The sequence below is a fragment of the Pagrus major genome, chromosome 12 (assembly GCF_040436345.1).
Source record: "Pagrus major chromosome 12, Pma_NU_1.0".
Classification (NCBI taxonomy): domain Eukaryota; kingdom Metazoa; phylum Chordata; class Actinopteri; order Spariformes; family Sparidae; genus Pagrus; species Pagrus major.
Genome location: NC_133226.1, coordinates 7,347,637 through 7,366,523, shown reverse-complemented (window position 1 = coordinate 7,366,523; position 18,887 = coordinate 7,347,637). Strand labels below are relative to the sequence as shown.

General features: G+C 40.1%; 2 protein-coding genes across 2 annotated transcripts; both read left to right on the top strand.

The window, feature by feature from the left end:
- Positions 1 to 4,171: 4,171 nt before the first annotated feature.
- Positions 4,172 to 10,589, top strand: gtf3c5 (general transcription factor IIIC, polypeptide 5). The gene is made up of 11 exons (XM_073477918.1): positions 4,172 to 4,493; positions 5,421 to 5,619; positions 5,809 to 6,016; positions 6,175 to 6,358; positions 6,827 to 6,931; positions 7,253 to 7,367; positions 7,554 to 7,634; positions 8,101 to 8,189; positions 8,496 to 8,578; positions 9,652 to 9,794; positions 10,285 to 10,589. The coding sequence occupies exons 1-11, from the start codon at positions 4,272 to 4,274 to the stop codon at positions 10,476 to 10,478; spliced, it is 1,623 nt and encodes a 540-aa protein (XP_073334019.1). The 5' UTR covers positions 4,172 to 4,271; the 3' UTR covers positions 10,479 to 10,589.
- A 1,507-nt stretch (positions 10,590 to 12,096) lies between these two features.
- LOC141006017 (bile salt-activated lipase-like) lies at positions 12,097 to 16,860 on the top strand. Its single transcript, XM_073478100.1, has 11 exons — positions 12,097 to 12,174; positions 13,007 to 13,154; positions 13,264 to 13,383; positions 13,466 to 13,663; positions 13,770 to 13,900; positions 14,044 to 14,151; positions 14,293 to 14,407; positions 15,449 to 15,635; positions 15,787 to 15,990; positions 16,239 to 16,448; positions 16,573 to 16,860. The coding sequence occupies exons 1-11, from the start codon at positions 12,112 to 12,114 to the stop codon at positions 16,751 to 16,753; spliced, it is 1,665 nt and encodes a 554-aa protein (XP_073334201.1). The 5' UTR covers positions 12,097 to 12,111; the 3' UTR covers positions 16,754 to 16,860.
- The last annotated feature ends 2,027 nt before the right edge of the window (positions 16,861 to 18,887 follow it).

Sequence of the window (18,887 nt, the reverse complement as noted above, 5' to 3'; positions counted from 1 at the left end):
AATGGCCCCCAACACTCCAATGCAGGAAATAAAAAAACAACAACGACAAAAACAAGACAACTTGTGACTTTTAAGATGCTTCTGTCACACTGCCACAGGCTGGGAGGAGCAAGAGATGACAATAAATTGAATCTTGAATCTTGAATCTCGTGAACATCCCTGGTAAACGCCCTTTTAACATTAATTCCTCACAAAATGCATCTTATCTTGTTGCAAAAGGTATTGATGCAGCTGTCTGGCATCGAGTGTTGATGCTGGTCTGGGCATCCTGGGTACCCAGACCAGCAATTTGTGTTGGTCGTTCCAGCACTTTGGTTCAGACTTAAATATCTCAACAACAACTGTTGGATGGATTGCCAAGAAATTCTGTACTGACATTCATGCTGATTGACTTTGGTGGTACACTTTAATCAAAGACATGGAGCAGTGTGAAAATACTGTTTATGTTTACTTTGAATTGATGTTGTCCCTTATGTTGTTGTCCTTCGCCTGTTTGTTGTGTCATTTATTGATATCTCACATTGCTTTATTTTTCTTTAATCAGGGCATCAATGCAAAAGTGAAGGTCTTAACACATCTCAGCTCTACTTTGTATTTAGGGCTAAATAAACAACATTAGACGGAGATCTGCATGAAATTAGCATGTTAGTACTGTTAATGTTATAACACATTTGCATGCTCAAAGCAACGTCAGCACAGCCCCACAGAGCCGCTCACATAGCTGCAAACCCTTGTTAGCTTAAAAATGACTGGAGAACTTCATTTTCAGGCCTCTAAAAATCATTAGTTAATTATTAATCCGATAAAACAGGGAAACAAAATGACTCTTTGAATATCATATACAAATAGTGCCATGAGTTTAAAGCTGCTTCACAAGTTCAACCTTACTGTAGATCTTAGCATTTTTAGAGTTGCAACTTGCAAGTGATTGAAAAGTTTTGTTCAGTTGCGTGACAGTGTGCAGTAAAAGCAATCACTGATGGGGATCTTTGGTTTTGCCTAGAGAAAATGACTAGGCTGTGTAGGCTTGGCCTAATGTCTACATCACACTTCCAAATATGGCCGTACATATAGACAGCCTTTGTGACTGACTAACAGCCAGCTGCTGGTCCAGCGGTTGGGAGGTGCAGAAGCTGAGAGAAGGAATGACAGGAGAGGGGATATGCTCAGAGTGAGTGAGGGCAGGAGGATGAAATCAGATGGCAGCAGGCTCTTTCTGAGAAAAAGCCCGGGCGGTGTAGGCTGTCTGATAACCTTATCATGGCCTCTCCACACTGTAACGGCCGGAACAGGCCAGCAGCGCTGCAGGGAGGAGTGGACAGGCCCTTGACTGAGATAGCAGCAAGGGCTGGACGAATACTCGATGTATGAGGGCCCCCTAGAGAACGAGAGAATTAAAAGACAGAGAGAGACAGATTGTCAAAATCCTGACTTCACCACAGCAAACAACAGATTGTCAGTCAGAGCTGTGGGTACCCTCTGACCCCTCCTCCTCATGTCCCTTACAACAAAACACTGTTCATATCGAAGCTCTAAAAGTGTTCTCAAAATTGCTGCAGTTGTATGCTTCGTTTTTTCAAAAAAGTAGCCAATATGACAGAAAACAGATCATAATGACTCCGCAATAACACATCGATAACATAGTGAAGAGTGTACAAACTGATAACACATTCATAAGAAAAGCAAATATGACTCCACAGTACCAGTAACCCATTCTACACTGATCCTCTAAGAACTGTGAGATAGACAACGAGAGCTATCGTCAGACATCGTCAATGAGCTTGTTTATTGACTTATGGAAAAGATAAATATTTATGAGTTTGTATTATTACCTCATTAATATTGTGAATAGTTTGAATTTCTTCTCCAAAACTACATAGTGCCCCTTTAAAGAGTATGATGCATAAAATGATTCTTAGGGTGATTTTAAAGTTTACTGTTTCAGTGCACTGTTGCTGTTTTTGATGATATAGCTTACTGTTAATCTGTCACATATCCTGCTTCTATTACATGTTTGATAACCACATCTGAGGGATCATTCCAAAAAACGTGTATATATTGGTCGATATATCAACATTGGAATTTTTTACTTGCTAGGAGAGGAAGAGAGACATTGGTTTCTGGAATATAGAGCTAATTAACACTTATATTAATAAAAATATATTCCTTACAGCAGCTTTAAATTGGCTGTTGTCTGGTGAAAGTGAGCAGTGAAGTACCAACCTCTTTCCTCATAAACTTGACTGTGCTTCTCTTTATTTTAGTAGCCAGCTAGGCTAGCTGACTGGCTAACCTCACCAGTGAGGTGATTATTAAAATGATTTAAACACTCCAAAAACAAATGGTAAGGAAGTGGGTTTAAATGTTCATTTCATAACCTCAAGTCTCTCCTTGTGTTCAGTTCTGATGTTTTTCAGCAGTTTCCCTCCTGTGATAGGGCCTGAGGCAATAGGCCTTTGTCACAGCAGATGACAAACATGTCATAGCAGCAAAAGCACAATAATATTAATAACGGCTCTTATAATCAGCCATCATAGTGAGTCATATAGCCTGTGTCATCCAGAGGTCATTCCCTCTATCATGTAGTTATTAACACCTTTGCTGTTATGACAGATCATCATGTCTGCTGTGAGAAATGTGTAACATCTAACCCAGAGTCACATGACAAAATCATGATCATAATCACATAATCTTTGTGTAACCAGTACAGAGACTGATTCAGGAACTGCCTAGCCTAACTTAGTGCAAAGACTGCAAGCAAATCTGCCCTATTTACTTTCCATGCTGCAAGCTAACCAGCAACTCATCCAAGAGACATGTGGATTTTGTTCAGAGTCACAACGCTCAAAGCTGGTAACCCTACGGCCTTTGGGTGCGGTCACTCATCCCAGTGGTAAGAAGTACTTCACACAGCTACCTAAAACAGACATTTTAACTTGTGGTCTATGTGTATGTTTAATGTCTGTATAAGTGGAACAAACAAGACACAATGCGAAATTAACAAATTTGTCATCTTCCACTTCCAGCTGCATATCTTCCACGTAGACATGAGAGAACAGTATTGGAAAATATTTCACCAAAATATGACTGTTCAATGTATACATATAAAATATAATATAATAAAATCCCAATACTCAAATGAAAGTCATTGACAAAAGGTGAATATAAGGATGTTTCCGAATCCAGTGTTAAGCCTTGAACTCCCTTAAAGGCATGAAAGAAGACAAACTAGAATCAAAGTAAACACTGTCACATCAGGCTATAATTGCCTATACAACAGCATCTTAAATAACTGTGCAAACACACAGACACAACTGTTTCTTCGGAGTCTTCTTTCTTCTCTGAGGGAATGACAGTCTGTTGACAGTTTCTGGGAGGGACAGCACACAAATCCTCTTTACTGAGGTCCTTCTGACAACAGTGGATGTCTCTGATGACTTCTGACAAAACAAAACATCTTTAAGCACATTAGGTGTTTAAACACTCAGTCCTCAATATGAAGTAATAGCATGTAGACTTCTTTGATTATTTTTTTTGCCACATAGACACAGGGCATTCATGAGGGTTCATTTACCTGAGATGTTTTACTTAGATGGAGGCAAATTCCCACAGCCAGAGAAGTTCATTCACTCGTTGCATTTTATTTGGGTTTGCATCGCCACCATGCGGCCAAAAGCGTGCGTTGAATTATTTGTGACAGCTTCATTTTAAAAAAGAAGAAAATACAATCGAGGGGTAACATGGAGAATGTGCAACTATTGTATTATTTGAATTGAATAAACATTGTTATTTTAAAGAAATATATTAAGAAAAGAAAAATCAGTAAAATATAAAATTATAGATTTCTGATGCAACCTAAAAGTGGATTCAACTTGATTATATTGTCAATAATGTATCCGAGTTCTAACTCTTCAGATAGATAAATACCCCATGAACTTTATGACTCCTTTGATTTCTTTTTCTTTTTATTAATTAATTCATTTTAGAGGTAAGATAAGTGTAAGTAAAATTCTCAGTGATGTACTTGTTCTATTGGAATGTTCAACTTAAATCATATTGGCATCTTTACTTGTATTTATTTATTTCCACGCCTCGCAGAGTGGGTCAATATCTGCTGCGGAACTAAATGTCTGAGCTCGCGTTTCCAGCCGGCACTATTTTGCAAATGGACACGTACTCGCTGTAATTGCAGGAGGATTTCTTCTTGAGTAGGTTTGCTTACATGCGGTTTGTGGTTTAACTGTGTGCATTATGCTCGCTTAAATACCACAATGAAAAGAGCCAACATGGCGGACTCCACGGAGCTGAAGCTGGACTTCACTCTGAAGCAGCTCACTCTGTCCGCTCAGTCCGAACATGAGGAGGATGTACCCGGCAGCTCGTCCACCGTGGAGCTGCGGACCAACAGACTGGTGTGTGTGGAGTATCCAGCTGTGGTCAACAATGTGGACAAGATGCTGGAGACTCTCGGGGGTGAAACAACAGTGTCCAAAGTAAGCAAATCATAATATTTGCGTTAAGTATCTAACGTTACCTCCTTAAAACTGAAATATCCGTCTTAAATAAAATAGCTAGATCACATGCTATGAACTGTAAGATAACTAAAAGTGTATATTTATGTATATATTTTACATAGCATGATAGTTATAAGTGTCATAATCATTTGTAAAGTCGTTTTTAGGGCTGTATGTCAAAGAAGGCTGCCATGGGGCCCCAAAAGCCCCAAGGTAATGGTAATATTTGTGGGGAATATGGGAATATGCACCAGTAAAGTTTAATATGCTGACATGATGACATGTCATGCTTTATTAATTCACCTTTAGTCAGTGAGGAGGGGTTCAGATTGTTGATGTTAATAAAATTCAAGATTCAAGATAAACTGAAATGTCCTTATATAACCAGGACTGTACGATGAAATGGTAGTAGGAATCTCTTTACTCTAATAATAAAAAAACCTGAATTTTAATATTTACAATATTAATGAGGTGACAATACAAACTCAGGAGTGTTTATTTTTTCCATAACTGAATAAACAAGCTGTTCTCAGAGGAAAATAAGGTCCGCAGAACACTGTTTGAAGCTAGAAAGGTGGCAGGGTCCGCCAAATAAACAAAATAAAACGGTATGAAGATGTGTCTTTAAGGCCAGACAGCAGCAGGGTGAACAGACTGTGGCTGAGGTGGGTGTTGTCTTTTAGCATCCTTTGGACTCTGTGCAGACAGCTCACTTCACCGATATCACTGATGCTCCTTAGATGGTTACTAATGATGTTCTGGACACCTTCCTGTCCTGGGTCATGCAGAAACCATGCCAGTTTGCGATGTTTCTAAAATCTATCCTTTGGTCACATTTTCATCATCGCCGCTGAAGCTAAACTGCTCTAATCTGGCACCTGTCTGCAATTCCTGTTGCTCCCACAGACCTTCGCTCACCCCAACAGACGTCTTGAACTGCGTTTCCGGCCTCAGGACCCTTTCTGTCACTCTCTCTGTGGAAACCGCTTCCCCTCCAGCAACCTCCTCCTCAGAGTGTGGCGGCGGGTGCGAAAGAAGGACCCGAAGGATGCGGAGATCCACATGGATATACTGGGAGTCATAGGAACAACATACAAATACCAAGGTTAGAGTAAAAGTCCTCCTTGTGTAAAGCAGCAGAATATTTTGGATAATATTTCAGTGCTGTTTTTTCTATCCAACTTGTCCACCCATGTCCTGATATACTGCAGTTGTTCTATTACCTTGTCATTTCACTGCTGTACAACTGTAACCTGTAATGTAGTTATATTGATTACTTGTTCCTGATTTGCAGGGCTGGCAGACTTTCAGTGCCTGGCTGTGCATTCAGAAGGTGGAAAAGAAACGTCTTTGTACGACAAAATCATCCTCCGCAAAGTAGAGAAACAAGAGTTCTTCGAGCAGCCCATGCCGTACTTTCTCCCCCCAGCCAGCTTCTCACGCCTCGACACTCCTGTCGATTATTACTACCGGCCTGACATCCATCAAAAGGCACTGGCACGGTAAACCTCACAACTTCAGCTTGTTCCCTTTGTCAAGTGAAATTGTTTGTCCTGTGGAAACAGCAGAATTGGAAACTCTACGTCTTCACTTTCACTGCGATGCTAATGCAGCTTTTCAGGATAACATTTCTAATATTTCTCCTCCTTTCTGTCTACAGCCCACTGCCAATCAACAAGAAGAACTTAATCGGTTTGAATCGCGCCCGTCGGCCCCACAACGCCATTTTTGTCAGCTACAGCGATGCCAGTGTGCCCGACAAGTGTCTGGAGGCAGCCAGGGTCAACTGGACACGTGTCTGCCAGAAGGAGAATGACAAGCAGGCTGAAGAACAACTGAAAACGGTTTGCATGCTGCACTCTCTGACTGCTGGGGTTATTAGTATTTAAAGAATTTTAAGGCACTCTGATGTAAGTTAAGTTCTTTATGACAGCATGAGGGACCATAACTTTCACCAGACCGGCTTCTCCAGATAAAATGTCATTTCAGGGGTCATCAAAAGTAAACCCTGGCTCTTTAACCGAATTGTAAACTGCAAAGGGAAAATACTACAATAAAGTAAAAGTAAAATAATTTACATTGAAGAACACCTAAGATGACAGTTCTCTACTATATTTTCTAGTGCTGAAACAATTGATAAGGCTATTTTGGTCGTCACTCTATTTCCCTTTGTCACCAAACATAAAAGACGGGTTTCACTCCTGAAATGGCAGCTGGTTGAAGTCGCAAAATGATTTTATGTACTGTTACACAGGTAGGAAGTCACATCATTTTCTGGCCTTTCATCTTATCTCAAACCTTTTTGTGTCTAGATGTTTGAGAGTCGGCCCATCTGGTCACGGAACGCCGTCAAGGCCAACATCAACATCCAGCCTGATAAACTGAAACTGCTGCTGCCCGTCTTCGCCTACTACATGGTGAGCTGAGAGTACACAGTGTGACTGGCATACACTGAAAGGGGGCCCTGTAGGGACACAGTAAATGCTGCTTAAAGCATTTTATCTGGTGTCATTCAGACATATCCTGCAAAAGTGCAACTCTGATTCCAAGTTAAAATCTATTCATTTGAGAATATATCTGAATTTATATTTTGCAATGTTACTACTACTACTGAAATGTATTTCATTGTACAAGTGTTCATGCTGTAAATCAGCAAAGAAATGTGGTAGAATCAAAAGGGAGAGCCAACATTTCTTTTCTGCCCTAATGAAAGTAAAACATGGGGTTTACCTCTGTAGGTGACAGGACCGTGGAGAAGTCTGTGGGTGAGGCTGGGCTATGACCCGCGGAAGACCTCAGAGTCCAAGAAATACCAGCTGCTGGACTTTAGGATCCGCTGTAGCACCAAGCACGGTAAGACCCGGGACAGGACAGGAGAGCGGTCACTGTTGCTAAGGAGGTTTTTTCCTAAATCAGGGAAATTTAGCACAAGAGAAATCTGCCTATACACTACAGCTTAAAACTGTTTTTAAATTTTATGAGTCTTAATAAAAATTCAAGACCTGCAGAGCACTGATTCTTCTTTCTTCCCACTTGTAGGGTATTCATTATCGGACATGCCAGTAAAAGCCAAGAGGAGCGCCCTCAACTACAGTTTGCCTATCACATTCAACAAAGCAGGTGAGGGGGTGACTTTTTATGGATGTATGTTTTAGGGCTGAATAATTGATCGAAACATTAGAATTGCAACATGGCCAAGTGCAATATCCAAATAACACAAGCTGCATACAACAACGTTACGCTCTACATCTTCACTGTTACACTGCTGCCTGATCGCAGCTTCCTCTTGTTGATCTGATTGGTTGAAGTTAGCCCGTGACAGATGATTTGTCCAATCACATGCTAAGTATATTTTGAAAGTGTCTGCCGTTTTCCAAACAGTTTCCAAGGAAGACTTCCCAGATGTTTCTGTGTAACAAACCACCTGGTGCATCAGGTTAAGTCTGTGTCAGGCTTGCTCGGATTTGTTCCTTCATCACATGAGCAGAGCCACCGTGGCAAACTAAAATGATAACACTGCGGCTGCTCTGCTGCTGTTGCCAAAGTAAACTGACAACATGATGGAAAAAGCGCTGTTTTTTTCCAGGTCCACAGGCAGCTAGTGTGATGGAGCTTCCAGCTCAGGAAGGTCCGAGCACCAGCCGGGATTCAGCCACAATCTCATACCAGCTGAAGGTCAGTGAACTAGTCACCTAGTTATGTGAAATCATTATTGGAGCACAGTGCTAACATGCTAGTTTCAAGCTCTCCCTGTTTAATGGCAGAGCTGATTTGATTTAATATTTTGATATTGTGTGTGTATTTATTCAAATGATAATTTCATGTCTTGTGTTTTGATTTATTCCATTTTGAACACATTGTATCTCTGTTAGCCTAAAGGTTAAACTGTTGGCTGATGATAAGGGTTCTCGTATCAGTCATTAGACAACATCTGTATGATATCTGCTGCGATACCAACTCACCTCTGTTTCATCTTCACAGGAGTCATCTTACATTTACAGAGATGGCATGCTGCCTCCTCACAGACAGATGTTTTACCAGCTCTGTGACTTGGATGTGGAAAGGTAATTTAAAATTCTGCCCTTCTTCCTTATGCATTAGATTTTAAGTACTTAAGAGTAATCAAACTGATATAAGGGTATCTATAAGGGCCGGAAAAGTTCTAAAGATTTGTTATTTGTTGAATGTTAAGGCCTTTAAATTGTCCAAAATATAGTTATGTGTAGTGTTTTAGGTCTTAGATACAGGTTCAGTCATTTTTTTTTTACCATTAAGTGGCATTAAAATATTCTTGATAATTTGAGCCATTAAACTAATCAGTAAGTCTCTTTTTCAGATCTACAGATTTTCATCAGAACATACTCAGACTATTTGGAAAAAGAGTTAATTAAACTGTTTTTTATTTGGATTTTGTTTTCCCATATATCATACACTTCTTCTGTTGTCTGTGGCAAACACAGAACAGGATATGTTTCTGTTACTAGGAGACATAAAAGTACTGCTGGTTACATTATGCACATTTCTAGATTTTCTAAAAGATTTTGATTTTCACATAGATTACTTTGGCTATGTTTTTAAATGAATTAACATTTTTTGTTATTGACACAGTGGTAGTAGAAGCCCATCACCACAACATAGTAAACTTAACAGAAGAGAAGGGCTATCATATGATTAGAGACTATTGGAATATATATTTCTCCTTCTTGTTGTGGTTCATGTCAAGTAATCAGATCCTCTACCTGTCCAATATCAGTACCACAGTGTAGATGTGCTACAAAAGCAGCTAAATTTTACTACTACTTATTGTAACAGTACAATTTTATTAGCATCAAAATATTCTTAAACTACCAAAAGTAAAAGGACTCTTTATGCTATTATATATCTGGACCATAGCAACTGATGCATTAATGTGTACATCCCTTTAATGTTGACGATAGTAAAGGTAGAGCTCATTTGGATTTAATTATATACTGCTTTGTACCAAAAGTCTCATCTTAACCTATAATAATACAGTACATCATGATATGTTTGTGGATTAAAATAAAGCAGTAAAAACAACTGAAGTCCAAGTACCTCAAAACTGTACTTAAGTGCAGTTCTCTGTTTGGGTTCAGTACAGCTATTTGTTTGTCTCCAGTATCCAAAAGGTGATTGAGCAGAACGTCGGTAATGAGCAGGAGTGTGACGAGCGGGACGGCTGGTGTGTTATCGGCACCAAAGACAAGCTGAGGGACATGATCTCAGCCATGATCAAGAAGGTCATCCGAGCCCAGAAACCAAGTAAGGATGATATTCAGCTCAGAGAATGACTGGTGATCGATCACCGTATCCTCTTAATAATCACACATTAACTGCATGGACGTTTCACTGATGAAGCACTTTCCTCTTACTATAGAAACAACATGGTCCAAAGTGTGACCAGGGATGGTGTTAGCATGCTTCAGCATCAAACACCTTATAATTTTAACAAAGACAAAAGTTTTTGTTTTCTTAGCTTTTAACAACTAGAAGTCATATGAGGTTTTAACTGTGCTTCTGTGGCTAAATCTCATGAGATATGCAGGTAGATACTTGCATGTTAACAATTGCTGACAGAGTTACAAATGTACCTGAGTCTATGGATATAATACTCCAGAGGAATGGTGAAAGGTTTGATGAGGTAAATTTAACAGGACAGATAACAAAAGGAGGACAACTAAACTCCGTACTGAAAAGCGTGTCAACTAGGACGTCTTTTGATTTGTTAACTTATGCTGTTTCTCTCCCTCAGATTTGCCAGAAGTCCGCAAGAAACGCAGACGCAGAGGCTTAAGTTCCCAATCTCCAGGGAGAGATGTGGATACAGAGGAAGAGGTGCAGGATGATGAGAACAAGGATGATGAAGAGGAGGATGAGGACGATGAGTTCCAGCCATCGGAGGGAAGTGAAAATGAGATGGAGACAGAAATGCTGGATTACATTTAACACATGTTTTGATGACATTAATATTTACTGTTAATATTTTTGTATTATTTGTTTCTGTTGGAGGAGATATGTTTGAGTGAAATGTAAATAAAAATGGAAACATTTCTAGTGTTTTTTGTAAATAAATTGTCATCTTTGTAAATAAGTTCTTTGTTACTACAGTATGACTGATAATTGTAAGGGATACCAGTCAGGATAACAAAACAATAACAAAATCATAGAACACTTAAAGCAACATTATGTAGAACTTGGAAGTTTGCGAGATTTGGCGCCCCCCACAGTTTCTGAGTGCAAAACCACTGTCATTAATACAAATCCCAGGTCTGTAACAGTTTGTCAGACGTAATGTAGGTGCTAAGTACAAACAAAAGTCATTATGTCATGACGATGTAACGTGTTGAAAACTTGTATGCTGAAGTAAACATATATGTAAAGCTGTGATCCTACCCTCTCACTGAAGTTACATAGTGCAGAATCAAGTGATAGAGACACCATTCATATTCATATTACAAGACACTGTACCATCAAAATTATTCTGAAGCTGTTATTTTAATTTTAAGATAAAAAGTGAAATAATGTTGCTTTAAAATCATCATGTACATACTGTGTATCCTTTATTTAACAGTACAAAGAGACAGAAATAAAATCGAAAAATCATGATAAATGTGAAAACAGCAGAAAAACCAACAACAGTTTCTTACAGGTGCTCAAAGCCGTTGTTAATCTAACAGCTCAGCTGCGTTGTGTCTTCCTGGGTGGTTTGTGGCCCCTGGCTGGACATACTGTATGGACACACGTCTGAATATGGTAACAAGTGCATATGGACTTTGAAAAGGGGGCCATGTCTGTATATGCATGTAAATAAATAACATTTTGGAGAGATGCTAATGTGCACCTCATTTTACTAAAATTGATCTCATTGTAAGTAATAATGAAAGTTTTTACGGTCCAGCTTTCCAGCATGAAATAAGGATCAACTTTGGGGTTGGCTGCAGCAGTGTGACTTTGACTCCACTTGTACAGCTGTGTCAACTCAGCGGAGGCTTTCCTGATACGCAAACTGCATTAGTTTAAAGCTGAAAATCACTTCTTAAAGGCTCATCTCACAAACCTTTTCTACAAAGGCTTTGTTTGTCTAGTGTTTTAATTTTTTTACTTTGTTTTTTACATTTTATATTCCACCGTATGAGCAGCTGTGGTGGGAAGTAACTTACAGTACATTTTCCCAAGCACTGCACCTGTACTTTAATAATCTTATACCTTTACTTAAATACATTTTGGATACAGGCCGTTCAAGTAAAAGTATTTCTATGATGTGTATTATTAGTTTAATGAGGTAAATTATCCGGTACTTCTCCGACCTCTGAAGAGCAGGCAAATAAGTGACAGCAAATATAAACCTGGTTTGTTGAATGTCAAAGGACAAATGGAGTCTGTAAGATGTATATTAAATGGGTGTTTTCACTTCTCATCACATTTTTGGCTGAATTTGGTTCACTACTAATAAGTATTACGTAAAGTGAGAAAGGCAGGCCGACAGTCTGCACACCAGTCACCTGTTGTTGAGGGGGAGGGGGGACTCCTTTATAAAAGTCTGGTCGACAATCACCCTGGTTCTCACAGTTTGGTCACCATGGCGAAGCTGGGGATTTTGGTAGCTGTTGCCGTGTTCCTGGAGACGGTCTCTGCGACCTCCGTAAGTGTCAAAAACATCAAACATCTAACATTCAAGTTATCTGCTATATCCATAAAATAGTGTTAAGGTTGTAAAAAAAAAAGTTTAAACATTTGGTAACACTTCATTTTACTGGTCTGGAAATTTCACAGTAAGTAGGTGGTATTTATCAAGTAACATATTTTAATTGTCTTGATTTTGAAGTTGTATTGTTGGTAATTAGCAATTTATAAATAAATATTTGGAAAATTGACATGTGGAAAAATTGTTACAAAGTTGCACAAATCTGCTGAAGTAATTAAATTGGTGAAAAGATAAATGATTAAAAAATGTATTTCATTTTACTGACCCACAGAAGTTCATCAGAAACTAGTTGGAAATTAAGCTGCGACAACTCACTTCAATTTAGGACCTGGAGACAGAAACTAGTTGGAAGTTAATGTGACCTGGAAATGTATAAAATTAATTATCAGCCATTTATGAACTGCTCGGAAAATAGAAGAATATTATTATTAAATCATGTTGGAGCCATTTTTAAAAAACTTTGAGGTAATTATTGTGGTAATTGGGAGGTAATTTCAAAGAAATTTCAAATATGTTACTTGGTAAATACCACTTACTTACCATGGGATTTATAGACCTTCTGATATTTATCTTTTCTTTAGAAAGTATGATTATGTGTTCATTTCTGAGCCATCAATCACGATATATGCAGTTTAACTAACGTTTCCATACATCTGTGATTATTTCAATAATTTAATTTTTTTTCCAGAACACATTATATTGTGACTAAAAACTATGGACTACCATATCAATTCATTTTCATGCATTTCTTTGTGCTTCATGTCTGTAGCTCGGGGTGGTGTACACAGAGGGAGGTATGGTGGAGGGCAAGAACATTCGTCTTGGGTTCCGCCGTCACATGGACATCTTCAAGGGGATTCCCTTTGCTGACATGCCGGGAAGGTTTGAGAAACCAAAGCGTCACCCTGGCTGGGACGGTGGGTAGACTACTTGAAATTCTCATCTACTGGAAATCACAGCAGAATTGTATGATGATACTTTACTCAGGTAATTTTCAAGTCTTACACTGTGTGTGTCTCTCATCAGGTGTTCTGAAGACCACCGAGTACAGGAAGAGATGCCTCCAGGTGAACATGATCATGACTGACACCAGAGGCAGTGAGGACTGTCTTTACCTGAACGTCTGGGTTCCTCATGGTGGCTCTGGTAAATACTGAGAGAAGCCCAAAGAGTCTCATCTGTGTGAGATCTGACCTTCAGCTGGCTCTCATCATTCTCTGTCTTCTAGTGTCCACTGGTCTGCCCGTCATGGTCTGGATCTATGGAGGAGGCTTCCTGGCTGGAGGCTCCATGGGTGCTAACTTCCTGGACAACTATTTGTACGATGGGCAGGAGATTGCAGACAGAGGAGATGTTATTGTGGTGACATTGGGATACCGTGTGGGGACTCTGGGCTTCCTCAGCACTGGAGACTCTGAAATACCCGGTAGGTACAGCGACAGGGCCTAGAAGATGTTGGCCTCCCTGAAAATGTTATAAATTGTTCCATTAAATTCCTGCTGTGATTGAGTGAAAAGTTTGATCCTCATCAGGAAACTTCGGTCTGTGGGACCAGCACGCTGCCATCGCCTGGGTGCACAGGAACATCCGCTCGTTTGGAGGCGACCCTGACAACATCACCATCTTCGGAGAGTCTGCAGGTGGAGCTAGTGTCAGCTTCCAGGTGAAAAACTTCTTTTGACCAGCTTAATTTGTGAGATGACAGACAGATGATGGGTGTTAATATAATTAAATCAAATTCAAATGTAATCTTACTTCTTTTAAAGATGATACTAAAACATCTGTTATTTCTCTGTGTGCCCACAGACTCTGACTCCCCACAACAAAGGACTGTTTAAGAGAGCCATCTCCCAGAGCGGTGTCGCCCTTTGCCCCTGGGGCATCAACCATAACCCCCGCAGGTTGGCTGAGGAGGTAAATAACAGCTTCTCTGATATGTTTTATCTATTCTGTGGAACTCTAATACATTTTTGCAAAAGCTAATCAGACTTTAAATGTATCCATATGAGCTCAGGGCTGGGAGACACTTGAATATTATTTAAACCTTCTCCCCAGATTGCTCTGAAGGTCCACTGCCCCACGGATGAGACTATGGCTGCCTGTCTGAAGATGACTGATCCTGCGCTCCTTACTCTGGCTGGCTCTCTCAGTATTGCCAGCTCACCTGATAGTAAGGACAGAACTTCACGTAGCCTGGTTTCATTTTCATTTTGGATATTGTGATAGTAAGCTTTTACGCCTGGATAGTAACCAAAGCAGGTGTGAAACCCGCGGTGTATTGAATCTGTTAAACACCTGCCAGAAAAGAAGCGATTTGACCACATTTGCCCCCCTGGATTAGCAATCCTGGCTACTGTACCTTTACAACGTTGTCTCTCTGTAAGTCATGTCTGTTGTGTGTGATGGGTGTGAGATGACATGAAGGTGAGCAACCACCTGTTTCTATAGCCGGACTTGAAATAGCTGATGAATTTCTCAATTTTCTCCATTAAAACACAAGATTGGGTTAAAGAGTTCCTCATCTGCTATGCCACGTTCCATTGTTTACATCACCCAAGGAAGAAACACGTTAATTAAATCGTCCAATCAGCATTGGCATCTAGATAGCTGCATTAGTCTATTGGTTTGTTCAGATAACATAGTGCAGATCTGCTGGTCATTGAGGTCATGTGAAGTTTGGATGTAGAAGTAAAAGGACATTATATACTGCAATTGTTACGATTCATCCAAATATGTGAGTGTAAATGTCGAAAATCCGAAAGGAGGAGACGAAAAAGTTATCTTGTTGCAACCTTTTCTCTGCAATGGTTAAATGGCACCTTAATGAAGACTATTTATCTATCATATTTCAGTTATTTCAGTGTGCCCAACAATAACAGTAGCGGATGCATATGCACATAAATCCATGTTTTCTTTTGGCAGTTTTCTGGGAAATTGTTTAAACGTTTAAAGAAACTTTAAAGAAACTTGGCTAGTGAGTGATGCCTTTAAGGGTCCTGACACACCGCGTTCATCCTCAAACAGCTGCCTCAGGTCGAAGACTACATTCAGTGGCTAAAATCTGTCTTGAAATTCTGCAGTGCACATGAGTGGTCATTGCTGCCAAAGTGTCGAATTTCAAATGCTACACATACTTCCATACCTTTCAAATGCACAAAAATGCTAACAGTACTGTATATCTTTAGTGTCTGATTGTATCTGCCCCCTTCAGACCCTGTTGTAAACAACCTGGCCCTGTCTCCTGTGATCGATGGTGACTTCGTCCCGGATGAGCCTCACAACTTGTTCCACAATGCGGCTGACATCGACTACATGGCTGGAATCAACGATATGGACGGCCATCTCTTCACTGGTTTGGATGTTCCATCGATCAACTCCCCTTTAGTTGACACCCCTATGTGAGTATAAGCCATTAGATCACAGTGTGAAACACTGAAACTTGATGCAACAGACCCAGATAGAGCAAAATAACTGCAGTCATTCTGAGAAATGTGGTGATATTTAAGATGTTTTATCAGACTTAATTTTCAATCCTTATTCTGATTGCAGCGACGATATGAAGAGACTCCTGGCTTCATACACTAAAGAGCAGGGCAAGAATGGTTTGGACAATGCCTACTCCACATACACCTCTCCCTGGGGATCAAATCCCAGTCGGGAGACCATCAAGAAAACCGTTGTGGAGATTGGAACAGACTACATCTTCCTGGTTCCTACTCAGGCTGCCCTCTACCTTCATGCTTCCAACGCCTCGTGAGAATAAGATCTTGGTTGGGTGTCGTTGTTAGTTTTTCTATGAGCCATTTAATGTAGCAGTATAACTTTATTTTCTTAAAGGTGCAATATGTAAGAATTCATACCTGTCAAATTCATACTCAAGACAAATTAGACCACTTACTGCTGCTAACTGTAGCCGTTAGCTAGTAACTAAAATTCTTACATATTGCACCTTTAACCATCATTTCAGAGTGCATCTCTTCTCTTTCCTTGTCTCGTCTAAGGACTGGCCGTACCTACTCCTACCTATTCTCTGAGCCCAACCGTATGGGCGGCATTGCCAGGCCCTACCCCAGCTGGATGGGAGCCGACCACGCTGATGACCTGCAATACATGTTTGGAAAGCCTTTCACCACACCACTGGGGTACTGGCCTCGCCACCGTGATGTCTCCCGCTACATGATGGCCTACTGGGCTAACTTCGCCAAAACTGGGTATAATTCTGCAGGCACAAGACATATGCGCATCACAGAAACAAACAAACCTGAGCGAGACACTGAAATAGAAAACTAATTGCTGCTTCAATTCCATTTCTCTGTGCTCTGTTTATGTCCACAGAGACCCCAACAAAGGGCTGAACGTGCCCGCTACCTGGCCCAAATTCACCAGCAGTGGACACCAGTTCCTGGAGATCAATTCTGATATGAACAAGAACTACGTGAAACAGAAGATGAGGCTGCGTTACGTGCATTTCTGGACCAGCATCCTGCCCAACCTTCCTGTAATCGCCTCAGAATAAAGAACTTGTGCAACCACCTGTGCTCCTGCAGCATGGTCCGATAAACTTATAGTTTGTCATCAGTATTGGTTCATTAAAAAATAAATTGATGAGGACTACAAATTAAATTTCATTGGTTTCATTTTATTATGTGTTTTGCCTCTTTGAATTTACAATATTGCTGAATAACCTCAGTTTGTATGGCACCTGAGTTTTGGGTTTATATTATTGTTTGGAACAATGAACTGCTAAATAATAATTTTGGTAGCCTATTGAGCTCATTAAATGTACAAAACATCAGCGATGCAGAAGTGCGTGTTAACTTCGTAATGCAAATTTAACAAAATAAAAACTGACGATAAAAAAGTTATATTGTCAGACTGCTCAGCCATTTTGTTACTAGTCCTACCAGTTACCGTTCTTCCAAGTCCGTTATTTTCTTGTACCAGTAACTCGGCAAACACAAAGGAGCTAGTTAGCCCAGTTTCAAACAAGGCTTTCAGAAGGTTAACTTGTTATGACATGAGCACTCCCCAAAGAAACAGAGATGAAGCTGTGTTTAATTAACCCAGGACATAAAAATTAACACTTACTGAAGACTGTGCCTGTACAACAAGGCTAGCTTAGGCGACAGCTATAGCTAACAATAGCAAGTTAGCTATCTACTTGGTAATTAGCTAACTTAGCCACTGTCCAATGTAAAATATGTGGGTTTGGATAAGCTAACATAGCAACTTGATACATTTTAAAAGCCAGCATAGCGAGGCGGCTATCTGTCCGCAAATACTTTGTAATGTTGTGTTTTATAGGCTATTTTTGGGTGTAGCTAGTAATTTAGCATATCCTGACAAATGATTTATAACACTTGACCCTAATTAGCTATATAGCACAGTGAAGAAGTGGTTTTAAGCACTGTTCCCTCTAGGTCCTGGGTTCGTATCCTGGCTGGGGCAGGGACTTCTGTGTGGAGTTTGCATGTTTACCACGTGTTTGTGTGGGTTTCCTCCATCTGCTCCTGTTTGCCCCCACCATTAAAACATGTACAGTGGGTTAATTCTCAGGTCAGTGCCCTTGACCAAGGCACCAGCTAAGATCTGGAGTTGGTCCCTGGGTGCTGTACGTTGTCTGCCCACTACTCCTCCTGGATGTGTTAAACCACTTTCACTATGTTGTGCATGGTATGATTGTATGTAATAATAACTAAGATGGGGAGGTAGAGGCTGCACGAGAAAACAGTAGCATGGATGAACTAAAGGCAGAGAGACAATCATATCTAAAAAGACAGCAGCAAGGTGATAGGCTGACAGTGTAGGTGTGTCGCTGTGCTATTGGACAGATGTGACCAGCCCATGTGAACAGCTGACATCAATAACAGGCAGGAAATTATAAGCGAATATTCCTTAGAGTAGTGACTGACAGGATGGTATGAGAAATAAACTAAAGGCCTAAGCATGAATAAGAGTAGCCTTCCTGACTGAACTATCGCTAGAGCTTTTTACTGGTGATTGCTGAACCTACATCAACCTACATGTTTTTTATCACAACAACACTTATAATGATCTCAACAAATACCGATACAAGGCATCTTTATTTGAATATTGTCCCTCAGTGTTTATAAGATCTGTCAACAGAGGAATGTCTAGTTGATCCGTTGTGGCAGGACGGTTTCTAAAGAATGTATAGCGTGAACAAAATCCTAAAGTTCAAATACCTTCTTCCACCAATAGCAGCACTTCAGATGTGTGAGGTTATTTTAGAGGTTTTATCTTATCTCAAACCACGTGTTGTCTTTATGCCAATCTGAGAATCAGACCACCTGTTTCTGTGAGTCAACAGCAGCATGTGCTTCACTGCCCACTTCACAAGGACTGCTGGGCTTTTTCTTCTCTTTCATGTCTTAATGTAATATGTCTACGCTGGACAAGGTACAAGGACAACAAACTTATAGCCATGTAAAATATTGGATGTTTTGACATCTGGTATTACAGTGTGTCATTTTATTATTCATAGTCACACACACTCACACATATATGGGACTATATGTCAATTGAGAATGCACCGATATATCAGCACAACATATATTTGCCTCGTGGACAGCTATAGGTAAATAAGATGATAATAACATCATACCTTCTGTTTACACCAGGCTGGTTCC

What these genes read in the sequence shown, in the direction of transcription:
- gtf3c5 (XM_073477918.1), top strand. Translation starts at nt 4,272, where the DNA reads ATGAAAAGAGCCAACATGGCGGACTCCACGGAGCTGAAGCTGGACTTC. An exon ending in CTGAAGAACAACTGAAAACG is followed by an intron (nt 6,359 to 6,826) that starts GTTTGCATGCTG and finishes TTTTGTGTCTAG; the next exon opens with ATGTTTGAGAGTCGGCCCAT. An exon ending in TATCACATTCAACAAAGCAG is followed by an intron (nt 7,635 to 8,100) that starts GTGAGGGGGTGA and finishes GTTTTTTTCCAG; the next exon opens with GTCCACAGGCAGCTAGTGTG.
- LOC141006017 (XM_073478100.1), top strand. Translation starts at nt 12,112, where the DNA reads ATGGCGAAGCTGGGGATTTTGGTAGCTGTTGCCGTGTTCCTGGAGACG. An exon ending in GAGCTAGTGTCAGCTTCCAG is followed by an intron (nt 13,901 to 14,043) that starts GTGAAAAACTTC and finishes GTGTGCCCACAG; the next exon opens with ACTCTGACTCCCCACAACAA. An exon ending in CCCGCAGGTTGGCTGAGGAG is followed by an intron (nt 14,152 to 14,292) that starts GTAAATAACAGC and finishes CCTTCTCCCCAG; the next exon opens with ATTGCTCTGAAGGTCCACTG.